The sequence below is a fragment of the Akebia trifoliata genome, chromosome 14, assembly GCF_017979445.1.
Source record: "Akebia trifoliata isolate Shusen 1 chromosome 14, ASM1797944v1, whole genome shotgun sequence".
Classification (NCBI taxonomy): Eukaryota; Viridiplantae; Streptophyta; class Magnoliopsida; order Ranunculales; family Lardizabalaceae; genus Akebia; species Akebia trifoliata.
In genome coordinates this window covers 11,638,139-11,652,437 of record NC_141388.1, presented here as the reverse complement: position 1 = coordinate 11,652,437, position 14,299 = coordinate 11,638,139, and the positions used below count along the sequence as shown (strand labels likewise).

The 14,299-nt window shown below is 33.8% G+C and overlaps 1 protein-coding gene across 1 annotated transcript; it reads left to right on the top strand.

Annotated features, from left to right (window-relative positions):
• The first annotated feature begins 3,152 nt into the window (after positions 1 to 3,152).
• Positions 3,153 to 12,856, top strand: LOC147386266 (putative envelope ADP,ATP carrier protein, chloroplastic). The gene is made up of 10 exons (XM_086423863.1): positions 3,153 to 3,603; positions 6,363 to 6,419; positions 8,246 to 8,308; positions 8,401 to 8,457; positions 8,545 to 8,628; positions 10,718 to 10,786; positions 10,873 to 10,985; positions 11,379 to 11,548; positions 12,129 to 12,207; positions 12,518 to 12,856. The coding sequence occupies exons 1-10, from the start codon at positions 3,274 to 3,276 to the stop codon at positions 12,630 to 12,632; spliced, it is 1,137 nt and encodes a 378-aa protein (XP_086279989.1). The 5' UTR covers positions 3,153 to 3,273; the 3' UTR covers positions 12,633 to 12,856.
• The last annotated feature ends 1,443 nt before the right edge of the window (positions 12,857 to 14,299 follow it).

The window sequence follows — 14,299 nt, the reverse complement described above, 5'->3', positions numbered from 1 at the left end:
TTCAACGAAATGCCGTTAATATTATGTATTAACGACGGTTTATTAAAGCGCCTCTAATTCATAATTTACCGGCCATTGCTAAGAAATGCCGTTACTATCATAATTTACCGGCAGTTACTTAAGCGCCTCTAATACAATATTTAACGGCGGTACCACAAAATGCCGTTAATATAGTATATTACCAGCAGTTTTGTAAGCGCCTCTAATACATTATTTCAGTGGCGGTTCATAAGAAGCGCCGTTTATAGTATGTATTGCCGGCTGATCCTAACCGCCAGGAATAGAAAATACACGTATACCAAAAAAGTTGTATCGGTATTTTTATAACCGCCGGTAATTTGGTCCTAACATCGCCGGGAAATATATATTTTTTCTAGCGGTTCTATAACCGCCGCAAAAAACGGCCGCTATAAATTTTCCTCGACGCCACAATGCAAGCTAAACGCTAACCGCCGTTGATATATAATACCGACGCTTTCTTAGCGTAAGGCGGCGATTTGAAAACGCCGGTGAAGACCGTTTATTTTGTAGTGATACTTTGAATTTGTTACATGACCTCTCCTCCTCGATCTCTCCCCTTCCTCTTCTCTTTCTCCCTTGTTTACAATGGCCTTAACCCTCTTTAAATAGAAAATCCTAAAACCTAAAAAATAAATCATAATCCTAATTAAATTATAATTGACATTTTTACTTCTTATCCAAATTAATAATTATATAAAAGGAAAAGAATTCTCTTAAATTAGGATTCTTATTCTCTAATTAAATAGTCATCTTCAAAAGATTCTACATGTCTACCTCGAGACGTGTGTTGATGGTGCGAGTGAACAACCTAGATGGGAGAAGGATTTTATCCCTCCACATAAGTAATACAACAATGCCATTTACTTCATTTCTAATACATTTTTTAGTGTCCTGTCCTATTTGGTTATAAAAATGGAAAGGTACTCTTCAAATCACATTTTACTCATGCCACATCAAGTTGGTCCCAAGAATGCATTTTATGTATAATTAATATTATCTTATTAGTAGGGATCAAAAATATATAATTTTGAGAATAGGATTTATTATAAAGATTAAAAATATCAACTATACATTATTTTGTTTATAAGGACATTCTAGTTATTTTCTTCAAAATGTAGAATGTTCAAAAACCAGTCTAGCCCTAGCAACACTTTTAGAACATGATTCCCAACACCCTTTTAGACGACAACACTTTTTTCGTAACGTTCTAGTAGTACTTCAGCTTGAAATTATGTATTTAATTTATATCCTTTGGGGTTAGGGGCAAAGCCAAGATTTTTTGTTTGTGAAGGCTAAATTTGAATTCAATGACTTATAATTTCATTAATACTCTACATAAAGATATGTTTGCAAAATACAATGATTCATAATTTTTAGATTAATTTAATTAGTATCATATATAGCTTATTATTGGAGCTTCTTTTCAAATCCGATAAGACTCTTTCTATTATCGACCAATTGGGATTGAAGAGCCCCTCCCTGAATACAAAGTAAAAATAAATAAAAAATAATTCATGCCCTTCCCTCAAAAAATGCAATATCCAATTGATGAAAAGACATCTATTGGAATGTGAATTGGAGTCCTTACAATTCTCAAATTCGATGGGAAGCACCTTCGTAGAATTAAAGATATGTTAGTTCCGTTCGCAATACTTTAGTTTTGTTCAAAATTTTAAATTGAAATTATCCAATTTTTAATATAAATAGAAGCCTCTACTAATGTTTCGTGCCTCAAACACATTAAATTCATAACCTTTCATACATCAGTAGGCATTGTACTCTTTGCCTTGATTATTTAAATGTACAGTTGATGCTTCTATTCCAAGCTATTATGCCTTCTCAATCCTCTCTTCGAGTTAATTTAGTTAATTTGAGTTAATGAGCCTTCTCCACGTATTTCTCTAGTATATTTTAAGAGTGCTCACTATTTGGTCTTATTTTATACGACGTCTATTTTATTGACCCTTTTTGACTGCTTTAAATTGGTTATAGTCATATCTAGCAAACCACAATGTCCATGAGGGCCGTGATTATCATGTAATTTTACATGGCGTTTACATAAGTCGGTCAACACGTGAGCAATCTACTTATTGGTATATCTTCTTCTTTTTTTCTTCCAAAGATAGTGTTATTATCAAAGTAGTGTGTAAGGTACAAGATGAAGGAAGTAATTCATACAATTAATATTTTTGACATCAAGATTATTAATTTAAGCAAACAACAAACACAACTAGGATAGAAAGGACTCGGCGGACACTCTTGAATATGACTAGGCATAGAAATTGTGTACATCTTTTTAGATTCACCTCTCAAGTCTTTCTTACAATAAAGTTTTGAAGTTTTGATAATTTTCTAGAACTATTTTCTTAAAAAATTAGTTGAACTATTTTTTAATCAAATTAGAGGATAATGGTTGAATTTAATCATAGTATGTGATTCTCAGTTGCTTCGATAAGCCTCACATGAGTGCGTTAACACGAACAATGCAATCCTCCTTTATTTTTAGAATTTGGGATCAACAATTTATTATCTTAGGCTTCATGTTGGGATCAAGACTTAATCCAATTCAAAGGTTAGTTAATGATTGGTTTTAATTTTTTTTTTTAAACAAGACGATCCTTATGGTAGCAGGCTAACATTTGGTCCATCAAGTTTTGTCCGACCTAAACATCCAACATGATTAATCCTCAGACCACACGCACCATCCCACTTATCACGTAAAATCAAGTAAGTAGTCAAAAATTTTATTGAGAGGCATATAAAGATTCGAAGATATGATTTGAGAAATAAATCCAATCAATCTTACCATCTCAACTAATCCTTGGTGGGTAACTGATTTTAATTTCAAATTAAAAAAAAAACTATGCCTTTATTGTTCTGCCACGACAAAATCTATCCTTACTTTGTAGAATCCAATTTGAAATGATTTCCTTTTAAATCACGTTTGTGAAAATCAAGAATAGAACCAAATGTTGGGCAAAAACATGGAATAAATGAGATCCAAAAATGTCGGGTCCACCGAGTCAGAAATCATAACACACTCACAATAGTGAATTAGGAAGGAATCACTTTAGAATCAACAAAATCTAAAACCCACATTAAGGAGGGAATTAGGTGTCACCATATAAAAACCCAAATTCTCTGTCTGTCTCTGTCTCTCTCCCTCTCCCTCTCCCTCTCCCTCTCTTCTGCAACTACTTCATCACGTTATCTCTTCGACTTCTTCTCTTCTTTCGAACTCTTGATTATAAGATGAAAGAAGATGAAGGAGTGTTAATCTGGCGAAGAATTCCAGGCTTAGAGAAGTCTCAGAGAATTTCCATCGAAGCAACAGCGGAAGAGCAATGGAGAGAGAGGTGGAGATGTGGTGGTGGTGGTGGTGGTGGGTTTGGTTGTATTTCAATGGTGGAGAAGAGAGATAACAAAGAGTTTTCTCCGACTTTCGAGCAGATATTGAAGCATCCCTTGGCTTTGCTCGCTTTCGTGCCTAAGGAGGCATCGCTCTTCGCTGCTGGGGCGATAGCGGGGGCTGCGGCCAAAAGTTTCACAGCCCCTCTCGATCGCGTCAAGCTGTTAATGCAGGTAGATAACTTATAATTTCTGTAACTTTTCTTTGATTTTGCCGTTCAAACCATTATCCCTTTTTTTCTAATTTTTTTTGTGTGTTGTTTAGGGTAATGGGTTTGTTTCATATTTTGAAATACTGGACTTTGGACGAATTGGTTTATTTTTGAAGTATCTTTAATTGAACTTCTTTCTTATTTTTAAATTCTCCATGTCTTGCAACTGAAAATAATGTTTTTCTTTTTTTTTTTTTAGATAAAAAAATCCTATCTTTTTTAGATTAATGGGTTTGGTTGAATTGTTTGATTTTTTGAAGTGGCCTTAATTGAGCTTCTTTTCTTATTTATAAAGTTTCCATGTCTTGCAACTGTAAATAATGTTTGAGTGATTCTCTTCTTTTTCTTGTTTATGGAGATGGATTTGATTTTGTTCTTGAGATAATGCTGATTTTATAGATAGTGGGTTTTGTTGAATTTGTATTCTTCTTGAAGAAACCTTTAATTTCATTTATCTATTATTTGAATTCTCTTATTTACTTTGTCCTGAATTTGTTAATCAATCTATGTCTTCTTTTTTGATGTATTTGGAAATGGATCTACTTCTGATTTTGAGATATTGCAGGTGAATGGAGAGGATTTTTTTGAATTGGGTTTTTCTATAATTATTTTCAATTGAAAAAAAATATACTTCTAGAAATTGTAAAACCTTTGTTTGAGTCAACCCTTCTCTTGTTTATCTTGTTTATGGAAATGCTTTGGCTTTTTTATTTTGGAATGATCCTGGTTTTTTCTAAGGGGGTTTTTCTTGAATTCATTGTTTTCTTGAGTATTTTCAATTACATGCCTTTTGTGTCTTTGAATTCTCTTTCTGCTACTACTGTAACCGATGGTTGAATCTAACCCTATTTTTCCCCTCTATTTTCATCTTCATGGAAATGGGTTTGGCTCTGATTTTGAAAAAAGTGCTGGATTTGACAACTAGGGTTTTGAAGTATTTCCTATTGCCTTTCACTCCAATCTTCCTTGTCATGCAACTATAAACAATGTTCAAGTTGACTAATCTCATTAATTTTATTTTATGGAAATGATTTTGCTTCAAATTTTTTAGTAATGATCATTGACATTTTGTTAAGTGTAGTCTATGGCTTTTGTTGTTTTCTCAAACTATTATCAATTGCATTTCTTTTTTTGAGTTCTCTGATTCTTTTTTCCTAGTTTAAAAAATGCCCGAGTCAACCATATATTTTTCGTTTCTGATTTTTTTAAATAATGCTGGAATGTATAAATTATTTTTTAGTTTTGCGTTTTTTTGAAGTATTTGCATCTCTCTCTCTCTCTCTCTAACACATGCACACACGTATAAAAATATACAAGGAATTTAAAACAACTAAATACATTTTTCCTTCCATAGGGGAAGTAATAATAAATCATACAATTAAGAGTGCTGTTGGATTTTTAAACTAAAATAAGAATATATTTAACGTTTGAATATAAATGGTTAATAAAGGCATTATTTATCAGCAATAATGGATATAATTGAAAAGGCACTAGCAAGAGCTCTAATGGATCCATATTTACTGGAAACATATTTGTGGATTAAAGTATGAGCTTTGGAAATCTTAGAAGAAAAAAAAACTTTTTAAAATGATGCAAATTCAGTTTTTAGAAGGAGAGGAAAATAGGAAGCCTTGAACACTCTGCCCCTTATTCTCTTTAGTAATTGTTATTACTATTTTACCCATTGAGTTTGTTGTATAATTACAGATACAAATGGTTATGCGACTTTAAAAAGTAGGGACATCATTGAAAGAAAGAAAAGGCCATGACGATATGTGTCTTTACTACCAAGAACATCTCTTCTTTCTAGTATACATAGAAATGGGATTGCTTATATTTAAGTAATGCTGGTTTTTGCAAGCTATGTTTTCTTAAATGGTTCTTTACCTCAAATTACAAACTCCTATTCAAGTTGAGTAATTTTTTTCCACAGCATGGGTTGCCTCTTATTTTGGAACAATGCTATTATTCTGAGTGGGGTTTTCTCGATTTTTACTCTGTTTGTTGAGAAGTTTGTTTTCTTGAAGCAATTTCAGTTGTATCTCTCTTTCTCTAATTATCTCTCAATGGCAGCATCTTTCTCGAATTGGATTTTCTTTTAATTTCTTGTAATAATTGTTTGCTTTATTCGTGGATTCATGTATGTATATAGATCTTGTTAATGGATTAACAAAATGTGTAAAAGCTTTATTTGCATCTGCCATTCTATGGATCTTCCTTTTTGTGCATGGCATCACCACTCCCGTTGGTAGTATTCACTAATTTCGTAACTTAATTTGAAAGCTGTATTTTTAGGTTGACCCTAATAACAAACAAATAACATGTGATTTTCCTTCTATAGATCCTATTTCAATGAGAACTTGATGAGTTGATCAGCCTACCTCATGCATTGCTTGATGCCAAACAAATAGTTGATTTGTATGTCTTTTGTTGAATCTTTTTCACTGCTCAATAGATATGTTGAATAAAAACCATTTGCACTTTTTTTTGTTCTATTTGTTTGTGTGGATGTATATATATCTTGAATTTTTTTTTAAAGAGAATTATTGCATTAGTTATTTTGGGTTTTCTTCTGCCTAAATGAATAGTGATGGTTTAAAACAATAACACCCCTTTCTGCCCCACCCTCATTTTTTTGAAACAAGGTTGTCACATAACGAGGCCTATATTGGTTGGCATGTGGAAATCCATTCATTCTTCATTTATTTAATTTGTTTGCAGACTCATGGGTTGCGTGTTGGGCAAGCAAGTGGGAAGAAGGCGATTGGATTCATTGAGGTTTGCTAAATTTTCCATATTCTCTTTTATGTCCTATGGCTTCACGTATATTTGATCCTAGGAAATATATACTTTTAAGGATTATATATTCCAAAATTTTGAACTATGGAGACCTATAGTTGAGATATTTTCTTTCTGCCAACATTATTGGCATGTAGGGGAAGTTCTTCATCAAATATAGTTTTCTTTTAACCAAATGTGCAATCAATTTCATCAACGTTGAGAAAATACACTTTTGAAAAAAGGTACACAAATAAAACCAAATAAGTTATAGTCTATGGAGTTCCTTAAATTTACAGGGAGCTCTATAGCATTCTTTAGGTGATGTGTGTTCGTGTGGGAAGGTCGGACACTATCCCACACATTTAGGCACTAGTGTCATGTTCTCTTAAATAGTAGCTAAAACAATGGGGTCCAGGTGCGTTTAATGAAGAATTAAAAGGGGGGAAAATGGAATCCCATTAAATACATGGGATTCCTCTTTATCTCACCCATCTTTCTCTAATTGGTGTCTCAAGCTATTGACACACATACTCTCGCTCTCTATCTTCCACTTCTAGGCCAGATTAGGTATCTCTCTCACTCCTCTTAACCAGATCAAACAACTCCTCTTAACCAGATTACGTCTCTCTCTCTCTCTCTCTCTCTCTCTCTCTCTCTCTCTCTCTCTCTCTCTCCCTAAATATCCGGTTTCTCCTCCTATCAACCCATCTGCAACTAAAATTCAAACACAAAACATAGCAAAAAAAAAAGGGTACCTTATCCTTTAGGCATAAAACATATCCATGTGAAATAATTAATTCTAATTGGTTTTCAAATATGTTAAGAGAGGATTTCAAATAATTTTGTGATTTTGATAAGTTTTGAGGAAGTTATAGTCAAAATACTGATTGGGTATCAGTTATACATGGGATTGACTTCTCAAGATCAACAACGTCAATTTTTTAGTTATATTAGGATTAGGGTTTTGAGTCTAATGTGTGACAGTCTATATAATGGCCTCGGACTTTCTCTTAGTGGAATACACACATATACAAACCTTTTTTTTTTTTGCTTTGGTTGTGTTTGAATTTTAGTTGCAGAGAAGTTGAGAGGAATAAGTGTGTGGATTCAGATTTGTTATTGCATGAGTACAACAAACTACCTTGAGACTAAATCGGTTAAGGGATTTATCTCTGCTAGTAAAGAGAAGCCCCTTTAGAAGTTAGTGCTCTTGTTTTAGTGTGGCTAAACAGACCTTAAGGAATCTTGGAGAGAAAACCCTTTACTTCTGAATCTCTCTCTCTCCTGCTTCTTCAGCTCCACCAAGACTTAACAATCATGCATTTATTGTTTTTTTTATCTTTGCACAAAACTGGAAATGAAGCTACTTACTCATTAAATCTATCTATACATGGATACATACTTAATATTATTTGTTATAAACTAGACCAGTTTAGTTTAGGGATTGTGCTTGTTGCTTGTCAGTATAGTAGGGATAATTGATTCAAGACTTTTGCTGGTTTCAGTTCCTTTCATTTAGTATTTGACCATTTAAGCTTTTGTATGTGAGTTATACAAATATTAAAAATAGAAGGAAGGTAAGAGCACTGCCTATAGAACAACATGTAACCTATTTTGTCCTGTTCAAAATGGTTTATTCTTGAGTTTTCTTTTACTTTTTATATCTTTCTTAACTTCTCGTAATTGTTGATACTTATTCAAGGATATAGTATGCAATTTCTATCACTTAAATACACTTGCACAGACATGCCAGGATCACTTGAAGCGTCCTGTCCAATAACATCTTCGTATCAAGTCAGTATCTCAATGCTTGTAATTTGTAGGCCATTACTTTGATTGGGAAAGAAGAGGGACTTAAAGGGTATTGGAAAGGCAACCTTCCTCAGGTACTTAACACACTTTCCGAAAACATCTTCCTGACTTCAAGATTTATCTTTCTTTCAAAGTTTCATAATGTTTTTAAAATAAATTATTCCAGGTGATACGCATCATTCCCTATAGCGCTGTACAGCTTTTCGCTTATGAAACTTACAAGGTAATCGACTTTGCCATCCATTGAAACTTATTTGGACATTTTTTTCATTTAAAACAATTGATCAATTTTCTGAATTTGGACATTCAGAAACTTTTCAAAGGTGATGATGGGGAACTTTCTGTTATTGGAAGACTTGCAGCAGGGGCTTGTGCTGGCATGACTTCCACTTTTGTAAGTACAAAGAACTGGTTTTACTAAACTGTAAGGGAAATGGTATTTCCAGGTACAGTTTTATATTTCCCAGCACATATGATGCAGAACAGGGGTAATTCGGTAATATCAGGTGATGAAATATCTAGAAGGCCCCTGTAATACATTTAATTTGGATCTGAAAAACATAATCAGAAACTCCACACCCCAACTGCAATTCATAATCTTTATCATTTTGGGCTTGTGGTTTGATTCACCTTTCTGACTTTCATTTGCTAGTTTTTGAGGTAAATTTATAGCTTAAGTATTGCTGAATATAATAATGTATAAATGGAATATCAGGACATGTGATACTCACGCAAGTGGTTAGGAGGCAGGGCAAACCATTCAATGGGGGTCCCATCCAGGAAATGTGCTCACCGTAGGCCAGAAGTCTGCCTGACTGAATGATTATAACCAATTTAGCCAAGAGTTTTAGACATCACCTAGGCGAAATGATGGGAACGTCAAAGCTTGGAGAATAGATATTTTTTTAGGCTTTTATTTTGGACTTATTTTTTATGTTTTTTAGGTTTGTTTTCATGTTTTATTGGCAAATGGTCTTAATATAGATGTTTAGGGGTAGTTTGGTAACTTTAGTTTGTCTATTTTAATAAAGGTTGAAAATTTAGGAGTGCTTAATTTACAAAAATTAGAGTTTTATTATTATTTTTATTAGGTATTTTAGCTTTATTATGATTCTTAGATTGTATTATGATTTATTGAAAAAGAGTTTATGGAACAAAGATTCAGTTTCTTTCAATGGAGTTTCTTGGTGTGATTTCTTCATCATTCTTGGAGTGACTCCAAGGTTCTATCCTTCTATCCTTTCTTTTTCTCTTCTAATCTTATTTCTCTTTTCTTGATGTTCTTTTTAATTCTCTTGCTCTTGATTTTCTTGAATTCTTGTACCCCTTTCCCACAACCCTTTATCATTAACCTACAAACCTCAACCTTTAACACTTTCTTTTATCCAATAAACCTAAACCCCTAGCCATAATTGCAAAATGCTTTGATTGCAAATATTTAACCCAAAGTCCCAAACTAGAATCTGATAATTAAAGTAGGCCACCTTCATATCATGAATAGTTTAAATATTATTGACAATTTTATCTTCTTGAGTTCTTTTATTCTTGTAACTAAATGACTAAATGTAATCAATTTTATTCAATTTGGAAGTGAGTGCTATCCAAATATGTTGTTATAGGGTTTTTTTTATGTTCTTATATTTTTCTGATTTTTTAAACATTTCCCCTTTTTTTCTTTTTCTTTTTATTATTTTTATTGATTTTTTTGAAATAAAAAGTATTATGTGCAATGTGCGACCACATATGCCATATGCGTACAGCATATGCTATTTGATAACATTGATCACGACAAGGGTCCTCTGGGTAAGGTGGCTCCTAGGAAAAGTCTAGGTGATAACTATTTATTATCATAAAATTAGAAAATACACGTACATTCCCAAATGATAAATTTATGCATTTGATTGATTTTGAAGGTTCATGACCTAGCAATATTTTTTTGACTTTACACATCTGTTTGGATAGCCAAACCAAACTAGATTTTGTAAAATGTTACAAATTGGTAGGTTGGGATGTATACTTTAGTAAAAATAAGGCACTAAAATTGAAAGATAAGTTTTTACAGTCTTAACAGACACAACATGGTTATGTATGCATGCATGTTTTGGCACCTCGGCGAAGTGCTTGCTTAGGCAATACTTTTACTGCATTGATTATGACCACTTGATTCATTGCAATTTTTGGAATGTCAAAAGACATCTAAGGAACCTATAAAAGTTCATGACCTGGATAGTTTGTGATCATCTGTTGGATTAGATTTTTTCAAAAGAAATCCTTGGGAATTCTATGTGGGAGTTGGGATGAGTTAAATCATGGGTTCCAATCTCCTGCATGTATGCCATGTGTCATGATATGCTGCTCTTGAGACGTAAATTATAGTGGTTTTCAGTCTATTATTATGAGTTTCTGTATTTTTGGCTTCTTCCACTCAGTTTTTTTCCTCTTTTTTTTTAATGTTTTAAAATTTTGATTCCATTCCCTTACAGGTTACTTATCCTTTGGATGTTCTGAGATTAAGGTTGGCAGTTGAACCTGGGTACAAAACTATGTCCGAGGTGAGAATCACTTAGATAATGTTTGTCGACATAGAAACATGAAACATCTCCATGTGAAATAATGAATTTTAATTGGTTGCTTTCAGGTTGCACTAAGTATGCTAAGAGAGGAGGGAATTGCCTCCTTTTATAAAGGCCTTGGACCTTCTCTTATTGGAATAGCTCCTTACATTGCAGTGAACTTCTGCATTTTTGATTTGTGAGCTTACTCTTCTTTTGATTTCCCCTTTTATTTTGAGAGCTGCTCTTGGCACCCCAACTTTTACTTCTTACACCCCAATTAAAAATAAAGAAAATAAGGCAATGGTTGAGGATTGTATATGAGCCTAATCATAATCATAACCTACTACTGAAATTGTTTGAACAAGTGTTTTAGTGTTTCTTAATGTTGAGATTATAATTTGAGTCAAACCTTTGTTAGGTTTGAAGAGTGTTTAATCTTTAATTGGGGTGTGATAAATAATTTAAGAAATTGGGGTGTAATAAGTTAAATCTGTGGTGCCACTAGCAACTCACTTTACTTTTTAAGGAGGGCGAATTTTTTTTGAAAAATTAGGAACTGAAATGGCATTCCTTGTTATCTGTATTTTAGGATGAAGAAGTCCTTACCAAAGAAGTATCAAAACAGAACAGAATCATCTCTTGCAACAGCTTTGTTATCGGCAACTCTTGCCACACTTATGTGCTACCCTTTGGACACGGTGAGGAGACAAATGCAAATGAGAGGCACACCATACAAGACTGTTCTGGATGCTTTTCCAGGTAAAGTTTGTGCTTGTTACTATTGATTAAGAAGCATTTCTAATACTATTAACCGTTTACATGAACACTAACTGGATAGGCTTCATGGTCTCATTTTTGTGGACTGGGTCATATGGTCTAAATTTTTATTTATTTTTTTATTTTTTTAAGTATTTTTCTTACTCTTAGAGTCATGATAATCTGACGCCCCCCTCTGACATGCACCCCCATCACAGAACCGTTTGCCTCGAGATGCACAAGAAAAAGATTTGTGGTTCTGTGTATCCCGAGGCAAATGATCTACAGTTCTGTGATGGGGGCGTAGGTCAGAGGGGGGTATCAGAAAATCATTGTTCTATTAGTTATAGTTTGTTATATATAATGTTGATATGAAATGTATCAAAATTTTCTCTTCATCTCTAATATTTCCCATTAAAATGAAATAACTTCAAGGTTGTTGACAATGTTGTTTTTCCAATAATTTTGTAAATTATTGCAGCTGGAATGTGAGAAAGGGGTCCCTTGTTTTCCGTCTAGTAGAAACCAAACCACCTATTTACATTACCAAATGCTATCTTATGATTTCTTGATATCGACGCAGGTATCATAGCACGTGATGGTGTCATTGGATTATACAGAGGTTTTGTGCCCAATGCTCTAAAAAACCTACCAAACAGCAGGTCTGTTTCCATTCCTGCTGTATTAAACTGGGAAACAGTGACTCATTCTCATGGCAATTTTCATTAAAAAGGGGTGAAATTGTCCATATATTATATAGAAAAATGCTAAACTGACTTCCTACAACATTGCCCCCCAGTACTTTGCTGACGAGATGCAAGTGTTGTACACTCGAGGAAAATCGATGGTTTTCTTGATAAACAGTGCTGTAGGACGTCAGTGTAGCACAACTCTACTATATAATTCTATCCCAAGCATCCTATCTTGCCATCTTGTGCTTTATTAATTTATGATGCCTTAATCTTATTGCAGTATTAGGCTTACCACCTTCGACACTGTTAAGGGTCTGATCGCAGCCAGTCAGATAGAATTTGAGAGAATTGTGGGGGAAAACAAGGAGAAACAAAACCAAAGCATCGGTACATGAACAATTCTGATTTTTTTTTTCCGCTACTCTGATTATTATTATTTTTTCTTTTTCATGGACGTGTGGTTCTAGTATAAAAGGGAGGCATTGTTGTATTTATGCAAGAACAATAGCATAGACACCGATTCTTAATTTTGGCATGTAGATTTTGTAAAACCTATTGTTGTAATTGCCTCGTGAATTTTGATGCACACAATCCAAGAAATCGATTTTTTTTTTTTTTTTCTTGATATGTACAATTGAATTTTTTTTTTTTCAGATTCGAATAATTTTACCTTTAACATTAGTGCTGGTTCATACTGGCTGGCAGGGTTGTCAATGGATTGGTTCAGACTCGAAAGTTGATCCGTCTCAATCCGATAACTTCAGGTTTGGATTGATGGCTGGCAGGGCTGTCAATGGATTGGATCAGACCCGAAATTTGATCCGTCCCAATCCGATAACTTCAGGTTTGGATTGATGATTTAGATTCCGACCTGATATCTTATTGGATCGTATCTGGATTGACATCTAATAAAATGTTAGAAATTATGTAAATTATATTATACATTTATTTAAATACATGATGTTTATTTAGATTTAGTACATCAAATTGGAGTTGGTTCAATCCGGATCAAATCCAGTTATTATTTGATTGGACTGAACCAGACCCATTAAGAGCTTGATCCGACACTTATCGGATTAGTTCTGGATGTGATCTGATCCTTAACAGAATTGTACACAACGTCGTTCGATCCGATCCGATGTGAACCTGAGCCCGATCCATTGACAGCCTTACTTGCTGGTGGTCAAAGAACTTAAGAAAAATAGATTTGAAACAAGAATTAAATATACAACTTGATTATGATTGAAAGAACCCTATGAATTGTCAAGTGGTTCAGCAGATTAAATGCCAAAATTAGTCTATTTTTCCACCTTTTATTATTCAATGAATTAAATGTGACGGTGTTCCACTCAAGAACCCCTATTCCCATGAATTATATCTAATTAGTTTGTTAGATTAAATGCCAAATTAATCAATTTTTTCCAATGAGCTCAACCTACCCGGATCCAGATAACCTAGATCCGGGTCCATTTTGTGGATCTTATCTCATTAAAATATGGGTCTGGTAATTTTTATTCACTGCATGTAACCTTATCAAATTCCTGTCGGGTCGGGTCGGTCTATGTCTATCTTTTAGATTCAAATTAGTGGTTGGGTAGGTTGACCCGAACTCAATCTGTTGACAGTTGACACCCTAGGATAGAGTAGAGTATAGTAGAGTAGAATAACAAAGAAATTTAGCTTAAAAGTATACCCAATAGGGTCATCTGACCCGACCCACTTGTTGAAATTCCATACTTTGGGGGAAGTTGTCTGTCTCAGCGGCCATGGGTCAAAGACCTGCAATTTGGTAGTAGAAAATACTAGATGCCTATAGCTGGCCATTTCATTCACATTTGACTTTTTTTTGTTTTTTTTTTAATATTTCTTAATTGTCTAGGTTGTCGTTAGCTGGGTCGGATCATTGACTCTAGGTGCAGACGATCAAATAAACCTCAAGATTCACACTACTTGAATCATAAATAACATCCATTGGTCTAAACCTAGGGCTGATGATCAGCTTGGGCTGACAATTATAATGGTTGAATTCAAAGTTGGCCGTTACTTAGTCAGCCTCAATAAC

What these genes read in the sequence shown, in the direction of transcription:
- LOC147386266 (XM_086423863.1), top strand. Translation starts at nt 3,274, where the DNA reads ATGAAAGAAGATGAAGGAGTGTTAATCTGGCGAAGAATTCCAGGCTTA. An exon ending in GGAAAGGCAACCTTCCTCAG is followed by an intron (nt 8,309 to 8,400) that starts GTACTTAACACA and finishes AAATTATTCCAG; the next exon opens with GTGATACGCATCATTCCCTA. An exon ending in GGTACAAAACTATGTCCGAG is followed by an intron (nt 10,787 to 10,872) that starts GTGAGAATCACT and finishes GGTTGCTTTCAG; the next exon opens with GTTGCACTAAGTATGCTAAG.